General features: G+C 35.4%; 1 protein-coding gene across 1 annotated transcript in view; it reads left to right on the top strand.

The window, feature by feature from the left end:
* Window positions 1–14914: 14914 nt before the first annotated feature.
* LOC121421815 (fibrillin-1-like) overlaps window positions 14915–26258 on the top strand; it is a 130374-nt gene continuing 119030 nt past the window's right edge. The window contains exons 1-10 of the mRNA XM_041616614.1: window positions 14915–15132; window positions 16314–16530; window positions 16986–17150; window positions 17731–17862; window positions 20740–20945; window positions 21809–21893; window positions 22843–23052; window positions 23779–23892; window positions 24972–25220; window positions 25877–26071. Of these exons, the coding sequence (XP_041472548.1) occupies window positions 14962–15132; window positions 16314–16530; window positions 16986–17150; window positions 17731–17862; window positions 20740–20945; window positions 21809–21893; window positions 22843–23052; window positions 23779–23892; window positions 24972–25220; window positions 25877–26071 (1744 nt within the window). The 5' untranslated portion in view covers window positions 14915–14961. The remainder of the gene's footprint in view (window positions 15133–16313; window positions 16531–16985; window positions 17151–17730; window positions 17863–20739; window positions 20946–21808; window positions 21894–22842; window positions 23053–23778; window positions 23893–24971; window positions 25221–25876; window positions 26072–26258) is intronic.

The following is a 26258-nucleotide window of genomic DNA, read 5'->3' as shown; positions in this document are numbered from 1 at the left end:
ATTTGTTTGCCAACTTCCCCTTTTTTTTAAGTGAGGAGACCACCCCTTTTCCCTACCCACCCCCTTTAGTTGGCTGTAATAGGGTCAGAAGGACCAAAAGATGTATGTCACTCCTTGCGGTGAACATTTTCCTAAATAAATAAAATTGGGACAATTTTGTGTGCAATTACTTATAATTACATAGCAATATGCGGTAAAGTATATCAGAAATAGAATAAAATCAAGAGAACGGGAAATAGTTTCTAGTATTTTTCTTAGGAGATTAGCGTCGAAGTACTCCTTTGAACCCTCCCTAACTCTTGCCGGCTGTAATATGGTCAGCATAGTCAGCAGAAGAAAAGGTTCACAAAAAAGATAACAGTGAGATTATATTCTAGACATCAATAAACTTGCATTAGGGGAGGTGCATATGTGAAAAGTGAAAATAACATTATAAGGGCGATGAGATCATTCGCTTCTCTTTGTTGAGAAATGGGCGTCTTAGCAAAACGGTAGAACTTTAACTATTGTAAAAATTCATTGCAAAAGCCCTCTCCTTCTTCCTTTTCACTTTCCCCTTCTCCTTCTTTCCGTATTGTTTTTAATGACAGAGGGGGGGGGGGGGCTGGCCGTGAAAGAAATTTGTTTGCCAACTCCCCTTTTTTTAAGTGAGGAGACCACCCCTTTTCCCCTTCCCACCCCTTTAGTTGGCTGTAATAGGGTCAGAAGGACCAAAAGATGTATGTCACTTCCTTGCGGTGAACATTTTCCTAAATTAAAAATAATTGCGACAAATTTTGGTGCAATTACTTATAATTACATAGTAATATGCGGTAAAGTATATCAGAAATAGAATAAAATCAAGAGAACGGGAAATAGTATCTAGTATCCTTTTTAGGAGATTAGCGTCGAAGTACTCCTTTGAAACCTCCCCACCTTTTGCCGGCTGTAATACGGTCAGCATAGTCAGCAGAAGAAAAGGTTCACAAAAAAGATAACAGTGAGATTATATTCTAGACATCAATAAACTTGCATTAGGGGGAGGTGCATATGTGAAAAGTGAAAATAACATTATAAGGGCGATGAGATCATTCGCTTCTCTTTGTTGAGAAATGGGCGTCTTAGCAAAACGGTAGAACTTTAACTATTGTAAAAATTCATTGCAAAAGCCCTCTCCTTCTTCCTTTTCACTTTTTCCCTTTCTTCTTTCCGTATTGTTTTTAATGACTAAGGGGGGGGGGGGCTGGCCGTGAAAGAAATTTGTTTGCCAACTCCCCCTTTTTTTAAGTGAGGAGACCACCCCTTTCCCCTACCCACCCCCTTTAGTTGGCTGTAATAGGGTCAGAAGGACCAAAAGATGTATGTCACTTCCTTGCGGTGAACATTTTCCTAAATAAATAAAATTGGGACAAATTTGGTGCAATTACTTATAATTACATAGCAATATGCGGTAAAGTATATCAGAAATAGAATAAAATCAAGAGAACGGGAAATAGTTTCTAGTATTTTTCTTAGGAGATTAGCGTCGAAGTACTCCTTTGAACCCTCCCTAACTCTTGCCGGCTGTAATATGGTCAGCATAGTCAGCAGAAGAAAAGGTTCACAAAAAAGATAACAGTGAGATTATATTCTAGACATCAATAAACTTGCATTAGGGGGAGGTGCATATGTGAAAAGTGAAAATAACATTATAAGGGCGATGAGATCATTCGATTCTCTTTGTTGAGAAATGGGCGTCTTAGCAAAACGGTAGAACTTTAACTATTGTAAAAATTCATTGCAAAAGCCCTCTCCTTCTTCCTCTTCACTTTTCCCCTTTCCTTCATTCCCCATTGTTTTTAATGAATGGGGGGGGGATGGCAGTGAAAGAAATTTGTTTGCCAACTTCCCCTTTTTTTTAAGTGAGGTGACCACCCCTTTTCCCCTACCCACCCCCTTTAGTTGGCTGTAATAGGGTCAGAAGGACCAAAAGATGTATGTCACTTACTTGCGGTGAACATTTTCCTAAATAAATAAAATTGGGACAAATTTGTGTGCAATTACTTATAATTACATAGCAATATGCGGTAAAGTATATCAGAAATAGAATAAAATCAAGAGAACGGGAAATAGTTTCTAGTATTTTTCTTAGGAGATTAGCGTCGAAGTACTCCTTTGAACCCTCCCTAACTCTTGCCGGCTGTAATATGGTCAGCATAGTCAGCAGAAGAAAAGGTTCACAAAAAAGATAACAGTGAGATTATATTCTAGACATCAATAAACTTGCATTAGGGGGAGGTGCATATGTGAAAAGTGAAAATAACATTATAAGGGCGATGAGATCATTCGCTTCTCTTTGTTGAGAAATGGGCGTCTTAGCAAAACGGTAGAACTTTAAACTATTGTAAAAACTTCATTGCAAAAGCCCTCTCCTTCTTCCTTTTCACTTTCCCCTTCTCCTTCTTTCCGTATTGTTTTTAATGACAGAGGGGGGGGGGGGGCTGGCCGTCAAAGAAATTTGTTTGCCAACTCCCCCTTTTTTAAGTGAGGAGACCACCCCTTTTCCCCTTCCCACCCCCTTTAGTTGGCTGTAATAGGGTCAGAAGGACCAAAAGATGTATGTCACTTACTTGCGGTGAACATTTTCCTAAATAAATAAAATTGGGACAAATTTTGGTGCAATTACTTATAATTACATAGCAATATGCGGTAAAGTATATCAGAAATAGAATAAAATCAAGAGAACGGGAAATAGTATCTAGTATCTTTTTAGGAGATTAGCGTCGAAGTACTCCTTTGAACCTCCCACCTTTTGCCGGCTGTAATACGGTCAGCATAGTCAGCAGAAGAAAAGGTTCACTAAAAAGATAACAGTGAGATTATATTCTAGACATCAATAAACTTGCATTAGGGGGAGGTGCATATGTGAAAAGTGAAAATAACATTATAAGGGCGATGAGATCATTCGCTTCTCTTTGTTGAGAAATGGGCGTCTTAGCAAAACGGTAGAACTTTAACTATTGTAAAAATTCATTGCAAAAGCCCTCTCCTTCTTCCTTTTCACTTTTCCCTTTCTTCTTTCCGTATTGTTTTTAATGACAAAGGGGGGGGGGGCCGTGAAAGAAATTTGTATGCCAACTCCCCCTTTTTTTAAGTGAGGAGACCACCCCTTTTCCCCTTCCCACCCCCTTTAGTTGGCTGTAATAGGGTCAGAAGGACCAAAAGATGTATGTCACTTCCTTGCGGTGAACATTTTCCTAAATAAATAAAATTGGGACAAATTTGTGTGCAATTACTTATAATTACATAGCAATATGCGGTAAAGTATATCAGAAATAGAATAAAATCAAGAGAACGGGAAATAGTTTCTAGTATTTTTCTTAGGAGATTAGCGTCGAAGTACTCCTTTGAACCCTCCCTAACTCTTGCCGGCTGTAATACGGTCAGCATAGTCAGCAGAAGAAAAGGTTCACAAAAAAGATAACAGTGAGATTATATTCTAGACATCAATAAACTTGCATTAGGGGGAGGTGCATATGTGAAAAGTGAAAATAACATTATAAGGGCGATGAGATCATTCGCTTCTCTTTGTTGAGAAATGGGCGTCTTAGCAAAACGGTAGAACTTTAACTATTGTAAAACTTCATTGCAAAAGCCCTCTCCTTCTTCCTTTTCACTTTCCCCCTTCTCCTTCTTTCCGTATTGTTTTTAATGACAGAGGGGGGGGGGGCTGGCCGTCAAAGAAATTTGTTTGCCAACTCCCCTTTTTTTAAGTGAGGAGACCACCCCTTTTCCCCTTCCCACCCCCTTTAGTTGGCTGTAATAGGGTCAGAAGGACCAAAAGATGTATGTCACTTACTTGCGGTGAACATTTTCCTAAATAAATAAAATTGGGACAAATTTTGGTGCAATTACTTATAATTACATAGCAATATGCGGTAAAGCATATCAGAAATAGAATAAAATCAAGAGAACGGGAAATAGTATCTAGTATCCTTTTTAAGAGATTAGCGTCGAAGTACTCCTTTGAACCCTCCCCACCTTTTGCCGGCTGTAATACGGTCAGCATAGTCAGCAGAAGAAAAGGTTCACAAAAAAGATAACAGTGATATTATATTCTAGACATCAATAAACTTGCATTAGGGGGAGGTGCATATGTGAAAAGTGAAAATAACATTATAAGGGCGATGAGATCATTCGCTTCTCTTTGTTGAGAAATGGGCGTCTTAGCAAAACGGTAGAACTTTAACTATTGTAAAAATTCATTGCAAAAGCCCTCTCCTTCTTCCTTTTCACTTTTCCCTTTCTTCTTTCCGTATTGTTTTTAATGACAAGGGGGGGGGGGCTGGCCGTGAAAGAAATTTGTATGCCAACTCCCCCTTTTTTTAAGTGAGGAGACCACCCCTTTTCCCCTTCCCACCCCCTTTAGTTGGCTGTAATAGGGTCAGAAGGACCAAAAGATGTATGTCACTTCCTTGCGGTGAACATTTTCCTAAATAAATAAAATTGGGACAAATTTGTGTGCAATTACTTATAATTACATAGCAATATGCGGTAAAGTATATCAGAAATAGAATAAAATCAAGAGAACGGGAAATAGTTTCTAGTATTTTTCTTAGGAAATTAGCGTCGAAGTACTCCTTTGAACCCTCCCTAACTCTTGCCGGCTGTAATATGGTCAGCATAGTCAGCAGAAGAAAAGGTTCACAAAAAAGATAACAGTGAGATTATATTCTAGACATCAATAAACTTGCATTAGGGGGAGGTGCATATGTGAAAAGTAAAAATAACATTATAAGGGCGATGAGATCATTCGCTTCTCTTTGTTGAGAAATGGGCGTCTTAGCAAAACGGTAGAACTTTAACTATTGTAAAAATTCATTGCAAAAGCCCTCTCCTTCTTCCTCTTCACTTTTCCCCTTCTCCTTCTTTCCCTATTGTTTTTAATGAAGGAGGGGGGGGGGGATGGCCGTGAAAGAAATTTGTTTGCCAACTCCCCCTTTTTTTTAAGTGAGGAGACCACCCCTTTTCCCCTACCCACCCCCATTTTTTGGCTGTAATAGGGTCAGAAGGACCAAAAGATGTATGTCACTTCCTTGCGGTGAACATTTTCCTAAATAAATAAAATTGGGACAAATTTGTGTGCAATTACTTATAATTACATAGCAATATGCGGTAAAGTATATCAGAAATAGAATAAAATCAAGAGAACGGGAAATAGTATCTAGTATCCTTTTTAGGAGATTAGCGTCGAAGTACTCCTTTGAACCCTCCCCACCTTTTGCCGGCTGTAATACGGTCAGCATAGTCAGCAGAAGAAAAGGTTCACAAAAAAAGATAACAGTGAGATTATATTCTAGACATCAATAAACTTGCATTAGGGGGAGGTGCATATGTGAAAAGTGAAAATAACATTATAAGGGCGATGAGATCATTCGCTTCTCTTTGTTGAGAAATGGGCGTCTTAGCAAAACGGTAGAACTTTAACTATTGTAAAAATTCATTGCAAAAGCCCTCTCCTTCTTCCTTTTCACTTTTCCCCTTCTTCTTTCCGTATTGTTTTTAATGAAGGAGGGGGGGGGGGGGCTGGCCGTGAAAGAAATTTGTTTGCCAACTCCCCTTTTTTTTAAGTGAGGAGACCACCCCTTTTCCCCTACCCACCCCCATTTTTGGCTGTAATAGGGTCAGAAGGACCAAAAGATGTATGTCACTTCCTTGCGGTGAACATTTTCCTAAATAAATAAAATTGGGACAAATTTGTGTGCAATTATTTATAATTACATAGCAATATGGGGTAAAGTATATCAGAAATAGAATAAAATCAAGAGAACGGGAAATAGTATCTAGTATCCTTTTTAGGAGATTAGCGTCGAAGTACTCCTTTGAACCCTCCCCACCTTTTGCCGGCTGTAATACGGTCAGCATAGTCAGCAGAAGAAAAGGTTCACAAAAAAGATAACAGTGAGATTATATTCTAGACATCAATAAACTTGCATTAGGGGGAGGTGCATATGTGAAAAGTGAAAATAACATTATAAGGGCGATGAGATCATTCGCTTCTCTTTGTTGAGAAATGGGCGTCTTAGCAAAACGGTAGAACTTTAACTATTGTAAAAATTCATTGCAAAAGCCCTCTCCTTCTTCCTTTTCACTTTTCCCCTTCTTCTTTCCGTATTGTTTTTAATGAAGGAGGGGGGGGGGGGGGCTGGCCGTGAAAGAAATTTGTTTGCCAACTCCCCTTTTTTTTAAGTGAGGAGACCACCCCTTTTCCCCTACCCACCCCCTTTAGTTGGCTGTAATAGGGTCAGAAGGACCAAAAGATGTATGTCACTTTCTTGCGGTGAACATTTTCCTAAATAAATAAAATTGGGACAAATTTGTGTGCAATTATTTATAATTACATAGCAATATGCGGTAAAGTATATCAGAAATAGAATAAAATCAAGAGAACGGGAAATAGTATCTAGTATCCTTTTTAGGAGATTAGCGTCGAAGTACTCCTTTGAACCCTCCCCACCTTTTGCCGGCTGTAATACGGTCAGCATAGTCAGCAGAAGAAAAGGTTCACAAAAAAGATAACAGTGAGATTATATTCTAGACATCAATAAACTTGCATTAGGGGGAGGTGCATATGTGAAAAGTGAAAATAACATTATAAGGGCGATGAGATCATTCGCTTCTCTTTGTTGAGAAATGGGCGTCTTAGCAAAACGGTAGAACTTTAACTATTGTAAAAATTCATTGCAAAAGCCCTCTCCTTCTTCCTTTTCACTTTTCCCCTTCTTCTTTCCGTATTGTTTTTAATGAAGGAGGGGGGGGGCTGGCCGTGAAAGAAATTTGGTTGCCAACTCCCCTTTTTTTAAGTGAGGAGACCACCCCTTTTCCCCTACCCACCCCCATTTTTGGCTGGAATAGGGTCAGAAGGACCAAAAGATGTATGTCACTTTCTTGCGGTGAACATTTTCCTAAATAAATAAAATTGGGACAAATTTGTGTGCAATTATTTATAATTACATAGCAATATGCGGTAAAGTATATCAGAAATAGAATAAAATCAAGAGAACGGGAAATAGTATCTAGTATCCTTTTTAGGAGATTAGCGTCGAAGTACTCCTTTGAACCCTCCCCACCTTTTGCCGGCTGTAATACGGTCAGCATAGTCAGCAGAAGAAAAGGTTCACAAAAAAGATAACAGTGAGATTATATTCTAGACATCAATAAACTTGCATTAGGGGGAGGTGCATATGTGAAAAGTGAAAATAACATTATAAGGGCGATGAGATCATTCGCTTCTCTTTGTTGAGAAATGGGCGTCTTAGCAAAACGGTAGAACTTTAACTATTGTAAAAATTCATTGCAAAAGCCCTCTCCTTCTTCCTTTTCACTTTTCCCCTTCTTCTTTCCGTATTGTTTTTAATGAAGGAGGGGGGGGGGGCTGGCCGTGAAAGAAATTTGTTTGCCAACTCCCCTTTTTTTTAAGTGAGGAGACCACCCCTTTTCCCCTACCCACCCCCTTTAGTTGGCTGTAATAGGGTCAGAAGGACCAAAAGATGTATGTCACTTCCTTGCGGTGAACAGTTTCCTAAATAAATAAAATTGGGACAAATTTTGGTGCAATTACTTGTAATTACATAGCAATATGCGGTAAAGTATATCAGAAATAGAATAAAATCAAGAGAACGGGAAATAGTTTCTAGTATTTTTCTTAGGAAATTAGCGTCGAAGTACTCCTTTGAACCCTCCCTAACTCTTGCCGGCTGTAATATGGTCAGCATAGTCAGCAGAAGAAAAGGTTCACAAAAAGATAACAGTGAGATTATATTCTAGACATCAATAAACTTGCATTAGGGGAGGTGCATATGTGAAAAGTGAAAATAACGTTATAAGGGCGATGAGATCATTCGCTTCTCTTTGTTGAGAAATGGGCGTATTAGCAAAACGGTAGAACTTTAACTATTGTAAAAATTCATTGCAAAAGCCCTCTCCTTCTTCCTCTTCACTTTTCCCCTTCTCCTTCTTTCCCCATTGTTTTTATTGAAGGAGGGGGGATGGCCGTGAAAGAAATTTGTTTGCCAACTCCCCCTTTTTTTAAAGTGATTGTTTAACATTGGTTTGACTTTAAAAAAATCTGAGCTAGAAGGTCACACTTGTCACCTGTGTCTGCGATATGTTCCAAAAATGAAGCCCAGAAAAAATTGCGTTCGAAAATGATTATTTAGTGCTTCAAAAATTGAAATAAAAAGTGACCGGAAACACCATCTTAATTTAATCCCATACACTTATGTGTACTATTAAGGTGTCTATAAGACGCCTATTTACAAAATCGGGGTTTGCCTTGTAGTTTTAGCTTTTCATTCTCAGTAATGGTTGTTTTCAGGGTTTATTAGTTCTAACACATGCACTTGTACACATGTTTCATCTTGGTTTGAGAATTTTTTAAATCGGCTGCTCACAAAGTTAAACAATACCTTTAAGTGAGGAGACCACCCCTTTTCCCATACCCAACGCCATTAGTTGGCTGTAATAGGGTCAGAAGGACCAAAAGATGTATGTCACTACCTTGCAGTGAACATTTTCCTAAATAAATAAAATTGGGACAAATTTGTGTGCAATTAATTATAATTACATAACAATATGCGGTAAAGTATATCAGAAATAGAATAAAATCAAGAGAACGGGAAATAGTATCTAGTATCCTTTTTAGGAGATATATCGTTGAAGTACTCCTTTGAACCCTCCCCAACTCTTGCCGGCTGTAATATGGTCAGCATAGTCAGCAGAAGAAAAGGTTCACAAAAAAGATAACAGTGAGATTATATTCTAGACATCAATAAACTTGCATTAGGGGGAGGTGCATATGTGAAAAGTGAAAATAACGTTATAAGGGCGATGAGATCATTCGCTTCTCTTTGTTGAGAAATGGGCGTCTTAGCAAAACGGTAGAACTTTAACTATTGTAAAAATTCATTGCAAAAGCCCTCTCCTTCTTCCTTTTCACTTTTCCCCTTCTTCTTTCCGTATTGTTTTTAATGAAGGAGGGGGGGGGGCTGGCCGTGAAAGAAATTTGTTTGCCAACTCCCCTTTTTTTTAAGTGAGGAGACCACCCCTTTTCCCCTACCCACCCCCTTTAGTTGGCTGTAATAGGGTCAGAAGGACCAAAAGATGTATGTCACTTTCTTGCGGTGAACATTTTCCTAAATAAATAAAATTGGGACAAATTTGTGTGCAATTATTTATAATTACATAGCAATATGCGGTAAAGTATATCAGAAATAGAATAAAATCAAGAGAACGGGAAATAGTATCTAGTATCCTTTTTAGGAGATTAGCGTCGAAGTACTCCTTTGAACCCTCCCCACCTTTTGCCGGCTGTAATACGGTCAGCATAGTCAGCAGAAGAAAAGGTTCACAAAAAAGATAACAGTGAGATTATATTCTAGACATCAATAAACTTGCATTAGGGGGAGGTGCATATGTGAAAAGTGAAAATAACATTATAAGGGCGATGAGATCATTCGCTTCTCTTTGTTGAGAAATGGGCGTCTTAGCAAAACGGTAGAACTTTAACTATTGTAAAAATTCATTGCAAAAGCCCTCTCCTTCTTCCTTTTCACTTTTCCCCTTCTTCTTTCCGTATTGTTTTTAATGAAGGAGGGGGGGGGGGGGCTGGCCGTGAAAGAAATTTGGTTGCCAACTCCCCTTTTTTTTAAGTGAGGAGACCACCCCTTTTCCCCTACCCACCCCCATTTTTTGGCTGGAATAGGGTCAGAAGGACCAAAAGATGTATGTCACTTTCTTGCGGTGAACATTTTCCTAAATAAATAAAATTGGGACAAATTTGTGTGCAATTATTTATAATTACATAGCAATATGCGGTAAAGTATATCAGAAATAGAATAAAATCAAGAGAACGGGAAATAGTATCTAGTATCCTTTTTAGGAGATTAGCGTCGAAGTACTCCTTTGAACCCTCCCCACCTTTTGCCGGCTGTAATACGGTCAGCATAGTCAGCAGAAGAAAAGGTTCACAAAAAAGATAACAGTGAGATTATATTCTAGACATCAATAAACTTGCATTAGGGGGAGGTGCATATGTGAAAAGTGAAAATAACATTATAAGGGCGATGAGATCATTCGCTTCTCTTTGTTGAGAAATGGGCGTCTTAGCAAAACGGTAGAACTTTAACTATTGTAAAAATTCATTGCAAAAGCCCTCTCCTTCTTCCTTTTCACTTTTCCCCTTCTTCTTTCCGTATTGTTTTTAATGAAGGAGGGGGGGGGGGCTGGCCGTGAAAGAAATTTGTTTGCCAACTCCCCTTTTTTTTAAGTGAGGAGACCACCCCTTTTCCCCTACCCACCCCCTTTAGTTGGCTGTAATAGGGTCAGAAGGACCAAAAGATGTATGTCACTTCCTTGCGGTGAACAGTTTCCTAAATAAATAAAATTGGGACAAATTTTGGTGCAATTACTTGTAATTACATAGCAATATGCGGTAAAGTATATCAGAAATAGAATAAAATCAAGAGAACGGGAAATAGTTTCTAGTATTTTTCTTAGGAAATTAGCGTCGAAGTACTCCTTTGAACCCTCCCTAACTCTTGCCGGCTGTAATATGGTCAGCATAGTCAGCAGAAGAAAAGGTTCACAAAAAGATAACAGTGAGATTATATTCTAGACATCAATAAACTTGCATTAGGGGAGGTGCATATGTGAAAAGTGAAAATAACGTTATAAGGGCGATGAGATCATTCGCTTCTCTTTGTTGAGAAATGGGCGTATTAGCAAAACGGTAGAACTTTAACTATTGTAAAAATTCATTGCAAAAGCCCTCTCCTTCTTCCTCTTCACTTTTCCCCTTCTCCTTCTTTCCCCATTGTTTTTATTGAAGGAGGGGGGATGGCCGTGAAAGAAATTTGTTTGCCAACTCCCCCTTTTTTTTAAAGTGATTGTTTAACATTGGTTTGACTTTAAAAAAATCTGAGCTAGAAGGTCACACTTGTCACCTGTGTCTGCGATATGTTCCAAAAATGAAGCCCAGAAAAAATTGCGTTCGAAAATGATTATTTAGTGCTTCAAAAATTGAAATAAAAAGTGACCGGAAACACCATCTTAATTTAATCCCATACACTTATGTGTACTATTAAGGTGTCTATAAGACGCCTATTTACAAAATCGGGGTTTGCCTTGTAGTTTTAGCTTTTCATTCTCAGTAATGGTTGTTTTCAGGGTTTATTAGTTCTAACACATGCACTTGTACACATGTTTCATCTTGGTTTGAGAATTTTTTAAATCGGCTGCTCACAAAGTTAAACAATACCTTTAAGTGAGGAGACCACCCCTTTTCCCATACCCAACGCCATTAGTTGGCTGTAATAGGGTCAGAAGGACCAAAAGATGTATGTCACTACCTTGCAGTGAACATTTTCCTAAATAAATAAAATTGGGACAAATTTGTGTGCAATTAATTATAATTACATAGCAATATGCGGTAAAGTATATCAGAAATAGAATAAAATCAAGAGAACGGGAAATAGTATCTAGTATCCTTTTTAGGAGATATATCGTTGAAGTACTCCTTTGAACCCTCCCCAACTCTTGCCGGCTGTAATATGGTCAGCATAGTCAGCAGAAGAAAAGGTTCACAAAAAAGATAACAGTGAGATTATATTCTAGACATCAATAAACTTGCATTAGGGGGAGGTGCATATGTGAAAAGTGAAAATAACATTATAAGGGCGATGAGATCATTCGCTTCTCTTTGTTGAGAAATGGGCGTCTTAGCAAAACGGTAGAACTTTAACTATTGTAAAAATTCATTGCAAAAGCCCTCTCCTTCTTCCTCTTCACTTTCCCCCTTTTCTTTCTTTCCCCATTGTTTTTATTGAAGGAGGGGGGGGATGGCCGTGAAAGAAATTTGTTTGCCAACTCCCCCTTCTTTTTAAGTGAGGAGACCACCCCTTTTCCCCTACCCACCCCCTTTAGTTGGCTGTAATAGGGTCAGAAGGACCAAAAGATGTATGTCACTTCCTTGCGGTGAACATTTTCCTAAATAAATAAAATTGGGACAAATTTGTGAGCAATTAATAATAATTACATAGCAATATGCGGTAAAGTATATCAGAAATAGAATAAAATCAAGAGAACGGGAAATAGTATCTAGTATCCTTTTTAGGAGATTAGCGTCGAAGTACTCCTTTGAACCCTCCCCACCTTTTGCCGGCTGTAATACGGTCAGCATAGTCAGCAGAAGAAAAGGTTCACAAAAAAAGATAACAGTGAGATTATATTGTAGACATCAATAAACTTGCATTAGGGGGAGGTGCATATGTGAAAAGTGAAAATAACATTATAAGGGCGATGAGATCATTCGCTTCTCTTTGTTGAGAAATGGGCGTCTTAGCAAAACGGTAGAACTTTAACTATTGTAAAAATTCATTGCAAAAGCCCTCTCCTTCTTCCTCTTCACTTTTCCCCTTCTCCTTCTTTCCCCATTGTTTTTAATGAAGGAGGGGGGGGGGATGGCCGTGAAAGAAATTTGTTTGCCAACTCCCCTTTTTTTTAAGTGAGGAGACCACCCCTTTTCCCCTACCCACCCCCATTTTTGGCTGTAATAGGGTCAGAAGGACCAAAAGATGTATGTCACTTTCTTGCGGTGAACATTTTCCTAAATAAATAAAATTGGGACAAATTTGTGTGCAATTATTTATAATTACATAGCAATATGCGGTAAAGTATATCAGAAATAGAATAAAATCAAATAACGGGAAATAGTATCTAGTATCCTTTTTAGGAGATTAGCGTCGAAGTACTCCTTTGAACCCTCCCCACCTTTTGCCGGCTGTAATACGGTCAGCATAGTCAGCAGAAGAAAAGGTTCACAAAAAAGATAACAGTGAGATTATATTCTAGACATCAATAAACTTGCATTAGGGGGAGGTGCATATGTGAAAAGTGAAAATAACATTATAAGGGCGATGAGATCATTCGCTTCTCTTTGTTGAGAAATGGGCGTCTTAGCAAAACGGTAGAACTTTAACTATTGTAAAAATTCATTGCAAAAGCCCTCTCCTTCTTCCTCTTCACTTTTCCCCTTCTCCTTCTTTCCCCATTGTTTTTAATGAAGGAGGGGGGGGGGGATGGCCGTGAAAGAAATTTGTTTGCCAACTCCCCCCTTTTTTAAGTGAGGAGACCACCCCTTTTCCCCTATCCACCCCCATTAAGAGGCTGTAATAGGGTCAGAAGGAGCAAATGATGTATGTCACTTCTTGTGGTGAACATTTTCCTAAATAAATAAAATTGGGACAAATTTTGGTGCAATTAATTATAATTACATAGCAATATGAGGTAAAGTATATCAGAAATAGAATAAAATCAAGAGAACGGGAAATAGTACGTGTATCTAGTATTCTTTTTAGGAGATTAGCGTCGAAGTACTCCTTTGAACACTTCCCAACTTTTGCCGGCTGTAATACGGTCAGCATAGTCAGTCATCTATTATTCTCTTTAGGAAAACAGCGTCGAAGCGATCGTGTAGCACTTTGATTATGTTCATCATTGTTCCCAATCATCCGAGAAGTGTTCTGCTTTTCTTTAATTTTTAATTACCTATTCTTCTTTAATGTTTCGTTTTTGTTCTTCTTTCTTCAGATCTGGTTATGGGTGTGGTAGAGGGGGCTTAAAAATGATTGCGTTCTCCCATTACTACTAGTAGTAGTAGTTATCGCTGTGGACGCTTGAAATATGAAAAATAATCTTTTGTTCTGTTAAATGATTGTCCCGTTGACCATGCTGGCCCTATTATAGCCGTCTAAAGTAGGGGAGGGGGCAAAATAGTGGTCTTCTAACTAAACAAAAAAAAAATGCAACGAAAGAAACGGGAGAACACATTTTTCAGTCCCCAACCCCACACCCATAACCAGATCTGAAGAAAGGAGAACAAAAAATAAAAAAATAAGGAAACACATCTCGGATGATTGGGAACGTTTTTCACCAAATGGTAATCAGACCTAATGAATTGAACGAAATGATTATTAGATCAACTGGTTATTAGAGCAATTGATACTGGAACGAATGATATTGGACCAATTGGCTACTGGACCAACTGGCTATAGACCAAGTGACAAAAGACTGCGCCAGGACTCTATTGCACTCAAAATAGTAGCGAACAATCTTGTACCATGGGCTTATTCAATAATGGTAAACGTATCACACTTCTTTCCTAGTGACTCTATTTTTATAGTAATGCACATATACACTTTCCTCAATTCTCCCTAATAACTTCTTAGGGTAAAATCTCCTTAGGGCGAAGTCAGATCGGGCTGGAAATGTCTATATCTTGATATTCACAACTATTTTTGTCTTAAGATTTGTGAAACAATTTTAATTGACTATCTTATCGATTTTATGGGAAATTCCATTTATTTACACGCTTCCCCTTACAATATGTTCACAATTGTTAAAATTCTCCGTAATGACCATTTCGTTTGCACTTCGCCCAAATGACGGATGTAACGTAATATATATATATATATATATATATATTCTTTTTTTCATTATTCATATAAACATTTTTTTGTTGTGCATTAGTATACTTGTTACATCTGAAACATTATGTGGTATGCCCAGGATGTGTTAGAACTGTTCCAATGGTACCTTGTGTTGTAATATTGCCCTCTATGATATTGTATGATATTTGTAAACTATTATATTTGATTTGTAAAGCACTCATGATAGTGTTTTCCCCAAACTATGTCAATTCAGATGTATTAATGAAATGGAATGTGTGTTTTTTTCATGTTTGCTAGTGGATGATCACATAATATCAAAATCAAATGAAGTCATGTTTATTCAACTCAGATCAAATGCAATCTAATCCCATCCAGTTATGTTAATCACATCTTAAAGTAACATTACAAAAGAACATAACTATAATTGTTTCTTGTTTGACAGACAAATAGATTTCAAGCTGTTGTATTCAGTGATGGTGTCAGGACGGGAATACTCATGAACTATCGTGAAGGTGATCTTCAATGGCAATCAACTACAAAAGAAATTTCAGCTCGAGTTGGATACAACATCATTGAAAGTGTATCAAATCTATATGAGAGCAATGATGAAGGAACAAGAGATCTTAGTTATAGCCGGGACACACGCATTGGAAACACTGGTCAGATGGTAAAGTGCATTGTTTGATCAGGTCTAAGGGGGTGTTTAAAGAAAATATTTGAGATCAATTGCAAATATTCTGTTGCAATTTTACAACTGATAGTTCTACATTAGCTGTAGCAAATTGGATTAAACTTCTTGATTCAAGGAGCAGATCAGCAATCACTAATTTGCAATTAACTACAAGACATATGATTGATTTAGGGACCAAAATTAGACTTGCAATTGATTGCAAGTTTCTTGCTACACCCATAAGTCTTTAAATTTGCACCAATAGTATTTTTTCCAATGCTATATTTATCTTATTAAATTATATGTATCAGAACCTCCCCCCAAAAAAAAAAGCTGATCGATAAGGAATGTGGCTTTAATAGTGATAAATTTGCCATGGGAGCAGTGATTCCTAAAATTTCATCACATTGCCAATATGAAAATTAAATTGATTATTTCATTTAGATATCTTTTGTTTTATTTGGAGCCTGTTGAAAAAATGGTTTGTTTGTAAATGCAAACACCAAATAAATAACTTCTAAGCATGCCACAAACCACAGTTTTATCCTGCAAATAGATCAATATATGGATTTTGAATGTACCCACAGAGTGCAACAAATATATATTTGATATATTTGATAAGTCCCGTGTATGCACTCTGTGAACAGATGTAGTAAATAAAAAGGAAAATGTATGATGTCAGGATAGCTTGACATGGAAAAAAGATTGTCTGACTATAGGACATCTCACAATTATGTCAAATTAATCAGGAATCTCGTAATTCTGTATGAATGCATTAGAAATGAATCTTGTTCGTAATTCTTAATTTTGATAGTTTTAGCATATAATTTCTTTTTTAAATTTTCATTGTAAGCACTTCTGGCCTTTTGGGAAAAGCGCTGTATAAGTGATAAGTATTATTATTATTAGTAGTAGTTATTGGGGAGATGTTGTAGAATGTCTATTCTGATATATGTGAAATCACAATTTTTTAAAGCCAAGAGGGGGTACCAGCTTTCTTATCATATGTTCATTGATGGAAGCATCCTCTGCCAAAACATGCATTTATTCTTGATACAGTGTGACCAGGGTTTTGTTTAAGCCTCATTTGTGAATTTAGACAAGTATATTTATGGAGAGTATATAGATAATACAACATGGATACTATAATTACTGTGATTATTCTTGTTTGTTCATAGGGTAGCTATATCTACCGTCTGGATACAAACACAGCTGATTATATCAATCCTTGTGTTGGATGTTTAACTTGGTATGAGGAGGACCTGGCTAGTACATACAATTATTCTGCTGCTTCTGTGTGTCCCTGTACAAAACCTCAGGCTGCTAGGGACATTAACTTCAGAAAGTGTGTGTTTCCAAGGGGAAGTGATACAGATTTCAGTAGTTCCAGCTATAGTAAGTTTTAAAGATTTTAAGATTTTAGCTCATCCAAACTCACAAAAATATTTATTTGTTGATTAATTTTGATTATTTTTGGTCCATCTGAGAGCTACATGAGGTTCACCAAGGTACTACAGAGTTAAGAAATTTTGACGAGAAAATTATTTATGCTGAATTTATGTATGAAATTAATTCATAGATCACAAAAAATGTTTCTATGTCATTTCTTCATCAATTTCAATTCTATATCCTCAATTTATGTCACCAATATAATTCACTACAGTGTCAACTGGGCTGAAATTAAAATTGTGTTAAATTTCTTTGCGATGAGCTCCACCGGATGAGCTCCACATCATAGATGTGCTAGTCTATTATTTTTGTTTATTTGTTTATTTTTCTATTATTATAGATTTTCTATGTGTTTTCTTGAGTTTCCTTCTCACTGTAACCCTATCCTTTCTTTTGCTTAGGTTCAGTACAGTGTTACCAGTCTTCCACAGATATAGATGAGGGATACCGATGTACATATATCAGTAATGCCCTTGTCACAGAGTACCAGAGCTTGTGGGAGTCCAGTAATTTTGTTTCAGTTTTGATTCCAAACAACAGAAACTCATTGTATGATGATTGGAAACGTAAGTTTCATTTGTAAATGAAACAAGATTTTGTTCTTTAATTACAATGTAGAATTTGAATATAGCTGTAAGAGTGATTGTTTTCATAGTGATTAGAGTATTAAAGATAAACAGTGACTGTTACATGGGTAGTACTAACCCATACCAGGTAATGAATTGTTTTATTTGATCACAAGTGTGTAATTGTTTCTTATATATTGAATTCAATGAATGTTTATGTGAAAAGCACTGGTTTTGAGGATTTGATGACCCTGTGATTTTTTTAATTTAGTTATTATTTTTACTATTGTTTATTTTTTTATTATTGAATAAAAGCTACTGATGCATTAAAAGTGTACTCAGAATCTTCATCTCTTTGACTGATGTATTCTGCATAGTTATGTGCAAATATGAAGCAAGTTATCCAATGTCCATATGTGCATGGCCAAAATGATATCGTCATTCTTTGTCTATTTTCCCTCAATTACTGATGTTCTACAAGAATAATATGGAACTTTTTTTTAATTATACATGTAAACACTTGGGTGTTGATTTGAGTGAAACCAATTTTAAGATTGTTGTTATCTTTGAATACATCAAGGTGATGATGTTTTCCCAAGAGAGATGTGTTGTATGATGACATCTGGTCTACTAGGTGAATACTATTGTAATCTTTATCAAGAACGTCGTCCACAAATTACAAGTTGTGATGGCTACTACCCTCCTACCGCTGGTAAGTTTATACAAATTGTCCAGATTTGAATTATCAGTAACAAATAACAAGAAAGAAATTTCTTAGCAATTATGCATGTATTGGTCTTACCAGACAAATACAATCATCATGCTTTTCAGACTAGTTCTCTTTTTTTTTGCCTTTGTATTTGATATATTTACCCCTTTTCTTCTTTTTTCTCATTCTTTTTTTGGAATCTTTCATCTTATATGTAGGATCTTTTCATTTAAGAAACTTGTTTACAAATTCAAATTTAATTAATAATTTTAGATTGACTACAACTTAACATGTACTATTATCTCTTATAAAAGGTAAACTTAGTAAAATGTACAAAAATAATGATCTAACAATTCATTGTTTTGGCTATGAATGTGAAAAATACAAAGATAATTATTGCAAAGATAACTACTTTAATATCTTCCAAAGATAATGATTACAGGGATGACTACTTAAATATCTTCCAAAGAAAATAATTGCAAGGATGACTAAATTAATATCTTCTAAAAGATAATAATTGCAAGGATGACTACTTTAATATCTTCCAAAGATGATATTTGCAAGGATGAATACTTCAATATCTTCCAAAGATGATATTTGCAAGGATGAATATTTTGATATCTTCCAAAGATAACGATTGCAAGGATGACTACTTTAATATCTTCTGGAGATAATAATTGCAATTACGACTACTTTAATATCTTCCAAAGATAATGATTGCAAGGATGACTACTTTAATATCTTCCAAAGATGATGATTGCAAGGATGACTACTTTAATATCTTCCAAAAGATAATAATTGCAATTACGACTACTTTAATATCTTCCAAAGATAATAATTGCAAGGATGACTACTTTAATATCTTCTGGAAATAATAATTGCAAGGATGAATACTTAAATATCTTCCAAAGATAATGGTTGCAAGGATGACTACTTTAATATCTTCCAAAGATAATAATTGCAAGGATGACTACTTTAATATCTTCCAAAAGATAATAATTGCAATTACGACTACTTTAATATCTTCCAAAGATAATGATCGCAAGGATGACTACTTTAATATCTTCCAAAGATAATAATTGCAAGGATGACTACTTTAATATCTTCTGGAAATAATAATTGCAAGGATGAATACTTAAATATCTTCCAAAGATAATGGTTGCAAGGATGACTACTTTAATATCTTCCAAAGATAATAATTGCAAGGACGACTACTTTAATATCTTCCAAAGATAATGATCGCAAGGATCACTACTTTAATATCTTCCAAAGATAATGATCGCAAGGATGACTACTTTAATATCTTCCAAAGATAATAATTGCAAGGATGACTACTTTAATATCTTCTTGAAATAATAATTGCAAGGATGAATACTTAAATATCTTCCAAAGATAATGGTTGCAAGGATGACTACTTTAATATCTTCCAAAGATAATAATTGCAAGGACGACTACTTCAATATCTTCCAAAAGATAATAATTGCAATTACGACTACTTTAATATCTTCCAAAGATAATGATCGCAAGGAAGACTACTTTAATATCTTCCAAAGATAATGATTACAGGGATGACTACTTAAATATCTTCCAAAGATAATAATTCCAAGGATGACTAACTTAATATCTTTTAAAGATGATTGCAAGGATAACTACTTCAATATCTTCCAAAGATGATATTTGCAAGGATGAATACTTCAATATCTTCCAAAGATGATATTTGCAAGGATGAATATTTTGATATCTTCCAAAGATAACGATTGCAAGGATGACTACTTTAATATCTTCTGGAAATAATAATTGCAAGGACGACTACTTTAATATCTTCCAAAGATAATGATTGCAAGAATGACTACAATATCTTCCAAAGATAATGATTGCAAGAATGACTACAATATCTTCCAAAGATAATGATTGCAAGAATGACTACAATATCTTCCAAAGATAATAATTGCAAGGATGACTACTTTAATATCTTCCAAAGATAATGATTGCAAGGATGTCTACTTTAATATCTTCTGGAGATAATAATTGCAAGGACGACTACTTTAATATCTTCCAAAGATAATAATTGCAAGGATGACTACTTTAATATCTTCCAAAGATAATAATTGCAAGGATGACTACTTTAATATCTTCTGGAGATAATAATTGCAAGGACGACTACTTTAATATCTTCCAAAGATAATAATTGCAAGGATGACTACTTTAATATCTTCTGGAGATAATAATTGCAAGGACGACTACTTTAATATCTTCCAAAGAAAATGATTGCAAGGGTGACTACTTTAATATCTTCTGAAGATAATAATTGCAAGGATGAATACATAAATATCTTCCAAAGATAATGGTTGCAAGGATGACTACTTTAATATCTTCCAAAGATAATTATTGCAAGGACGATTACTTTAATATCTTCCAAAGATAATGATCGCAAGGATCACTACTTTAATATCTTCCAAAGATAATGATTGCAAGGACGACTACTTTAATATCTTCCAAATATAATGACAAGAATTACTACTTTAATATCTTCCAAAGATAACAATCAGTGTTGACTACTTTAATATGGTCAATAGATAATTATTTAATTCTAGTGATTGCATAGATATCCAATTTCATTAACTCTTAATTATACTATTTACGACTGCCAAAGTATATTTAGTTGATATTGATTGCAAGGATGACTACTTTGAAATGTCCACTAGGAAATGAGCATAAAGAAAGACTATATCAATATTTTCAATAAACAATCAATAATGACTACTTTGACAATCTACAATGGCCACTTTGAAATCAAGAAGAATCTACATTTTATTATTATTTTCAAATTATCATATATGTCATTATGAAAAATGTATATTTTGTCATTTAAAACTGTAGGTCAGGGAGATGGTGACCCACATTTTCAAACAATTGATGGGAAGGAATACACGTTCAATGGATTGGGGGAGTACATAGTACTACAGTACAATGATGGCAATCCATTTACTGTTCAGATGCGGACAGGTAGAGCATTCAAGAATGGAGTACCCATTAATTCTGGGACAGTGTTCACTGGAGTTGCTGCATCACAAGGACGCACAGAGGTTTCACTTCTCATTTTTTATTGATATGATTATGATCTCCTTTATATTCCTCACTACATGTAGATACATCATTCACCATAGTTCTGTATTTTAAGCTATATTAGTTGATTGGTCTTCGAAATAAAAATTGAAAAGTTTGGTGTACTTACCTTCTGTCAAAGTTTGATGTTATTTACTTCATCATAATCTGTTAGTCAAGAATTGTTCAATACCATAGTTTTGCTCAGATAAGAATATCAACAGATCTTATTTTTAAAAGTGTGCCCTCAGAACTTTTTATTTTGAATTAAAGCCTAGTTTTATATGGGTATAAGGTTCAATTCCCAGGATATTGTCTAGTGTCCCTAAACAAGACGTTAACTCTTAATGCAAACATGGTTGTCTTATTCACTATTTCTCCCAAACCATGCACAATCTATTTGAATTTTCAATGTTTCATTCTTCACAATAACTTTACGATACAAACTCCCCTGCCAAATGACACTATGGTATAACTATAGCTGTTCTGCAAACAAGATTTGAACCTCTATTAAATATTTCAATTTTCTAAACACATTCTTGAGCTCGTTCTGCTTTATTATTGGAACATCTAACTTTTCCCATCTTGCATCTCAGGTTCGATACTGTAGTAATATAGATTCATTCTAACTATGGTGTTTCTCATGAAAGAATCCCATTTCTGTCATTGCCTCTTCTCACATTCCAACATATATAGAACAATGGTGAATGTAGATAAGCTACAGTGAAAGATGAAAAGTGCCTTTGTAATAAATTTCCAAATAAACGATGCGGCACATATGTTAATACCTTTGCTCAAATAAATGAAAATAAAAATTCATATAAATATATTGTTTTCTTTTCAGATGTCACTTATTTTGAATGACGAAAGAACAGCCTTGCTTTTATCTATCAATGGGACTGCAGTCAATATTAGTACTTTACTCACAGGTAACTCCATGGTCTCGGCCATCAAATGTCATCGGGTATCTCATCAACATATCTCATCCAATTTTACAATGTCAATATGAATTTAATAGGGGTGATTCTCACAAAGTATGCAATAGTTATTGGAGGAATTTAAATTCATTTGAGATGACTCTTCACTCAATTAGTGTTTCATTGGTAAATACATACAAAATCTGCATGCAGAGATTATAATTGTTAGTTAGACACATTCGGCTTGATATGCATGTGTCCAGTCATTTGAACTTCTTATAAAACTAATCAAATTCTTCCAATATACCTTTTATAGTACATGAATTCAATCTACAGAACCTTACTTAACTCTTTGCCCGGTACCGACAATCAATCCTGCACCACATTGATTTCATGGTGCTATCTTAAGAGGCGTTTGGCACAGACTATGTTAATTCAACTCACAATAGATTTTGATTGGTATATTGTAAACAACAATTTTGTGTGTACACACTACAATGCAAAGCACACATCACTATTTTGTATGAACAATAGACTTAATGAACTCTGAGTGTATTGTGAATAGAATGTGACTGTCAAACTTTGCATTCTGCTGTACAGTGTATGTGACTCAAGTCAAAGAAAGTAGTCAAAGAGATAATGGGCATTGAAATCATTGACAATACCCGAGTACCCAAGAAGAAGTTCCAATCATGCCTAATAATATGTAACAAACAGCTTGATGAAATGGGCCCATGATGGTGATTAAGACAGCGGTTTGTGTAGTAACACACACACATAAGCAAAGACTGGAACATGTTTTTAAGTACTTATTCAGCTACATAGGGATATATCATGAATACAGGAAAGGGTCACCAGTCATGTATAATGTCTTTGTAACTTTAAGACAGTTTTATGACATAGGCCAAGTTTGCACAACTCTTTTAGTGACTGGTGAAAATGATATTACATTTTATTTCAGATGGTTATGTTTCTTCTGACCCAACTTTCACAATGCGCATTGATGATGAAGAAGTTTCTACTGTAGACGACCTTAGGATCATTGCAATCTTCAATCTGCCAGACTATCCAAGCTCTGGAATTAATGCACGTTTTACAAATGGATTATTATCATCACAAGTTTTTATTGCTCGAGAGTATGCCACTAGTGGAGCAGCAAATGGCCTATTAGGTGGGTGCAGCCTTAACACAGCTTTATTTTGCAAATTCCTTTAATACAACATGAAGGTTATATTCTAGCACTGAGTTGAAAATAAGTTTCAAAAGTCAAAGCAATTGGAGAAAAAAAAATTATTTAAAAATATGTCTCTGGAGCCTGTTTCAGAAACAGTTCTACTAGTAGTGATATTATTTTCACAGTTTTATTACTGTCCGTGACTACCAAAATAGAAGGACTGCTTCTCTATTAAGACTGGAATATGGATTTCCTTGAACGATTGATACATGTATGACAGATTACCTGCTCATGAAGTTAACTTTGTCTAATGGTCAGGCCCCATGTTAAATCTCAGATCTCTTGAAATTGAAATCCCGATCTCATGACCATCACCTACGTAGCTCACAAGATACACTCACACTACAAGTACCCCAACACAAGACTAAAGCAACATGAGGGGATAGGTCATTTCTGACGTCAGCCCCATGACTATGGAACAAACTTCCCCTCGACATTAGGAATTCAACAAATTTGCATAATTTCAAGTTAAAATTAGAAACCCATCTATTCCAATAGTATGTACAGCACCTACATGTAGGAAGCTCTTGCAGCGTAATAGAATATATAGAAATAGTTTTTGCATCTAAATGCATATTATCATTATTATAAAGTTTCTATGGATATTGCTTTTATTTTTCCACATTATTATTACCATATGTATTTTGTGTTATTTATTTGAAGGCTTGATTAATGGAGATGCAACTGATGATTTCCAGTTCCAGAATGGAACCATTCTCATGGACACGATTGAGGGAAATTTAACAGAAGAACAAATCTTTGAATTTGGACAAAGTTGTAAGTTTCTTTAGATTTCATGACATTGCTATATTCCCCCAGGAGTCACTTCTGCCTCACTCAACTTTTTTTGTGGAGCAAACCTTTAAGGTTAAAGGCCGTGATATAATAGAATATGCGTTGCTAGTAAAGTGATTTAACCTTGGGTGTATGATTAATTGATAATCACTTCTGCATATAGTTGTATATTGATGTATATGTATGAACAAAGTCAAACACTGAGATTTAGAGAGAATGTTCAAGCAAAGAATTAAATTGATAATCTGTGGAGAATTATTTTTATGATTTTTTCCCCATAGGGTTTTTTCAAGTTCTGAAAATTTTATTTGCATAAAAGAGTAAAATAATGCACCAGTAAAATGTGACCATCCCAAACAGTGAGCAAAAGAGCATGATGGTGACAAACGGGATGCATCATAAAAAAAGACAGGAGAGAGTTTACACTCTTGCTCTTGTACTGAATAGCCAAGTGATGCAGACCAAAATGTGTTTTTTGATGCATTGCTGAAACATTCTGTATAGATAATGTAGAGTGGGCAGAGCGGTAGGCAAAGGGTGTGGTTCTAACTGATAGAGACATGAAGTGGACAACCTTACTCGATGATTGCCTGTGATGAACTGCCCTAAGTTAAACAACTTTGAACCTCAGGAGTTTATTTAGCATAAAATATTTACATGCTTGATTTATATATAACAAAGATAAATAATGAATATTCAAATAGCAAAGGTAGCAAATAAAAGAAATACATGAATATACATGACATATGAATAGCTGCTATTGAATATTAATGAACTGAAGTCAGAGGGAGAGAACCAATCAAAGAAAAAGAACATGAGTGAACATGAGCATGAACAAAAGATAGGAATGGAAGAGTGGATATGGTATGTTGAAAGGAATGTAAAGAAGGTGATGGAAGAAAAGATGGAATTTTGATCACTTACAGAGGAGAGAGGATGATCAAGAATAATGAAGAACACATCTATAAATGACATTAACTATTCTTAAAACCCTGTTCACACTGCAGCTCTACAATAACAATAATACCTTTCCATCATTGTCATGATTTTCCTTCCTGCAGGGATGACTACAGCAGCTGAATCTATTTTTGAATACTATGATCGTGATTGGGCTTATTATAATGATCCCAGCTTTGTACCTCAGTTCTTTTCAAGCCTAGAAGCTGCTGATCCAGTATTAGCAGAACAAGCTCGAGCAACATGTGGCAATAATACAGCATGCATATTTGATACCTTGGCAGTTGATGCCTTGCTTGGTCTTCATACATTGAATTCACAAAATTCCTTTGAAGCTGTATTGCATGACTTAGGTAAGTATACTCCTTTCAACAATAGAAATATGACATTAGTCCAATTGAAAAAAGTAAAATTTTAATTTTAAATTTAAGTTTTGTGTACATTTCATTACCAATTTAAAGTGCATAATGGTTAGTTTAGTTTAAAGAGCTTTTATGCGAGAATGATGACATATAGGCCTACTGGAATCAATGTATGCATTATCTATGAATTTTTCTCTATTAATAACATTTCTCTCTTTTGCAGTTGTCCTTCTTCTCTCTTTAAGGGAATTATTCACAATTAAAAAACAGAATGATTTTGATACACTGGAAAAGTGATTTTGTTACTCTGCTTTACCAGATTGCCTCATAAAACTAAACAAAAAAATAAAAAATTATTTTTATGATTAATGACAATGTACTATTTTGCTGTGGGAGATTTCTTTGTGATCATTTGATTTGGAAGGTAAATGACCCTTCATATGGATTTATTGTGAAAGGTCTATAGTGGCAAACTCATTTTGATTTTATCATAACTTATCTTCATTACCAGTACCACAATATTAATTTTAGATGCATGTACCCACATTTAGGTCTATGATTATAGTAACATGTCTATATTGGCAATATCATTCATTTTATGTAAATATTGTAATTGTATCATAATTTCATTTTTATAATATTTATAGACAACTTTCCACCAAACATCACATCAGTTGTTGAGAACAGTGTAACCAATGCCTTAGCAGAGAGTGACATGGGTGTACTACGTGTTACTGTTGGACAACCAGTTTCTTTACAAATTACTGCATCGGATCCTAATGAGGGAGATGTTATACAGTTTTCATTGGAAGGTTCTGTTCCAAATGCAACTATAGATAGTGGTATGTATTCTTTCAAAGTCAGATTCTAATCAGTTATTATATTATCTACACAAATCAAATACAAGTGACTTTGACTGTTTCATAAATGAGTTACTGATGATGAACAAAGTGCTGAATAAGATTCAGTTGAGCATGTTTAGTCATTGCAGTTAATAATTCAAAATCTACAAAGTACATAATGTAAGTA

This window comes from Lytechinus variegatus, chromosome 9 (assembly GCF_018143015.1).
Source record: "Lytechinus variegatus isolate NC3 chromosome 9, Lvar_3.0, whole genome shotgun sequence".
Lineage (NCBI taxonomy): Eukaryota > Metazoa > Echinodermata > Echinoidea > Temnopleuroida > Toxopneustidae > Lytechinus > Lytechinus variegatus.
The sequence above is the reverse complement of the archived record's forward strand: the minus strand, read 5'-3'. Positions and strand labels throughout refer to the sequence as shown.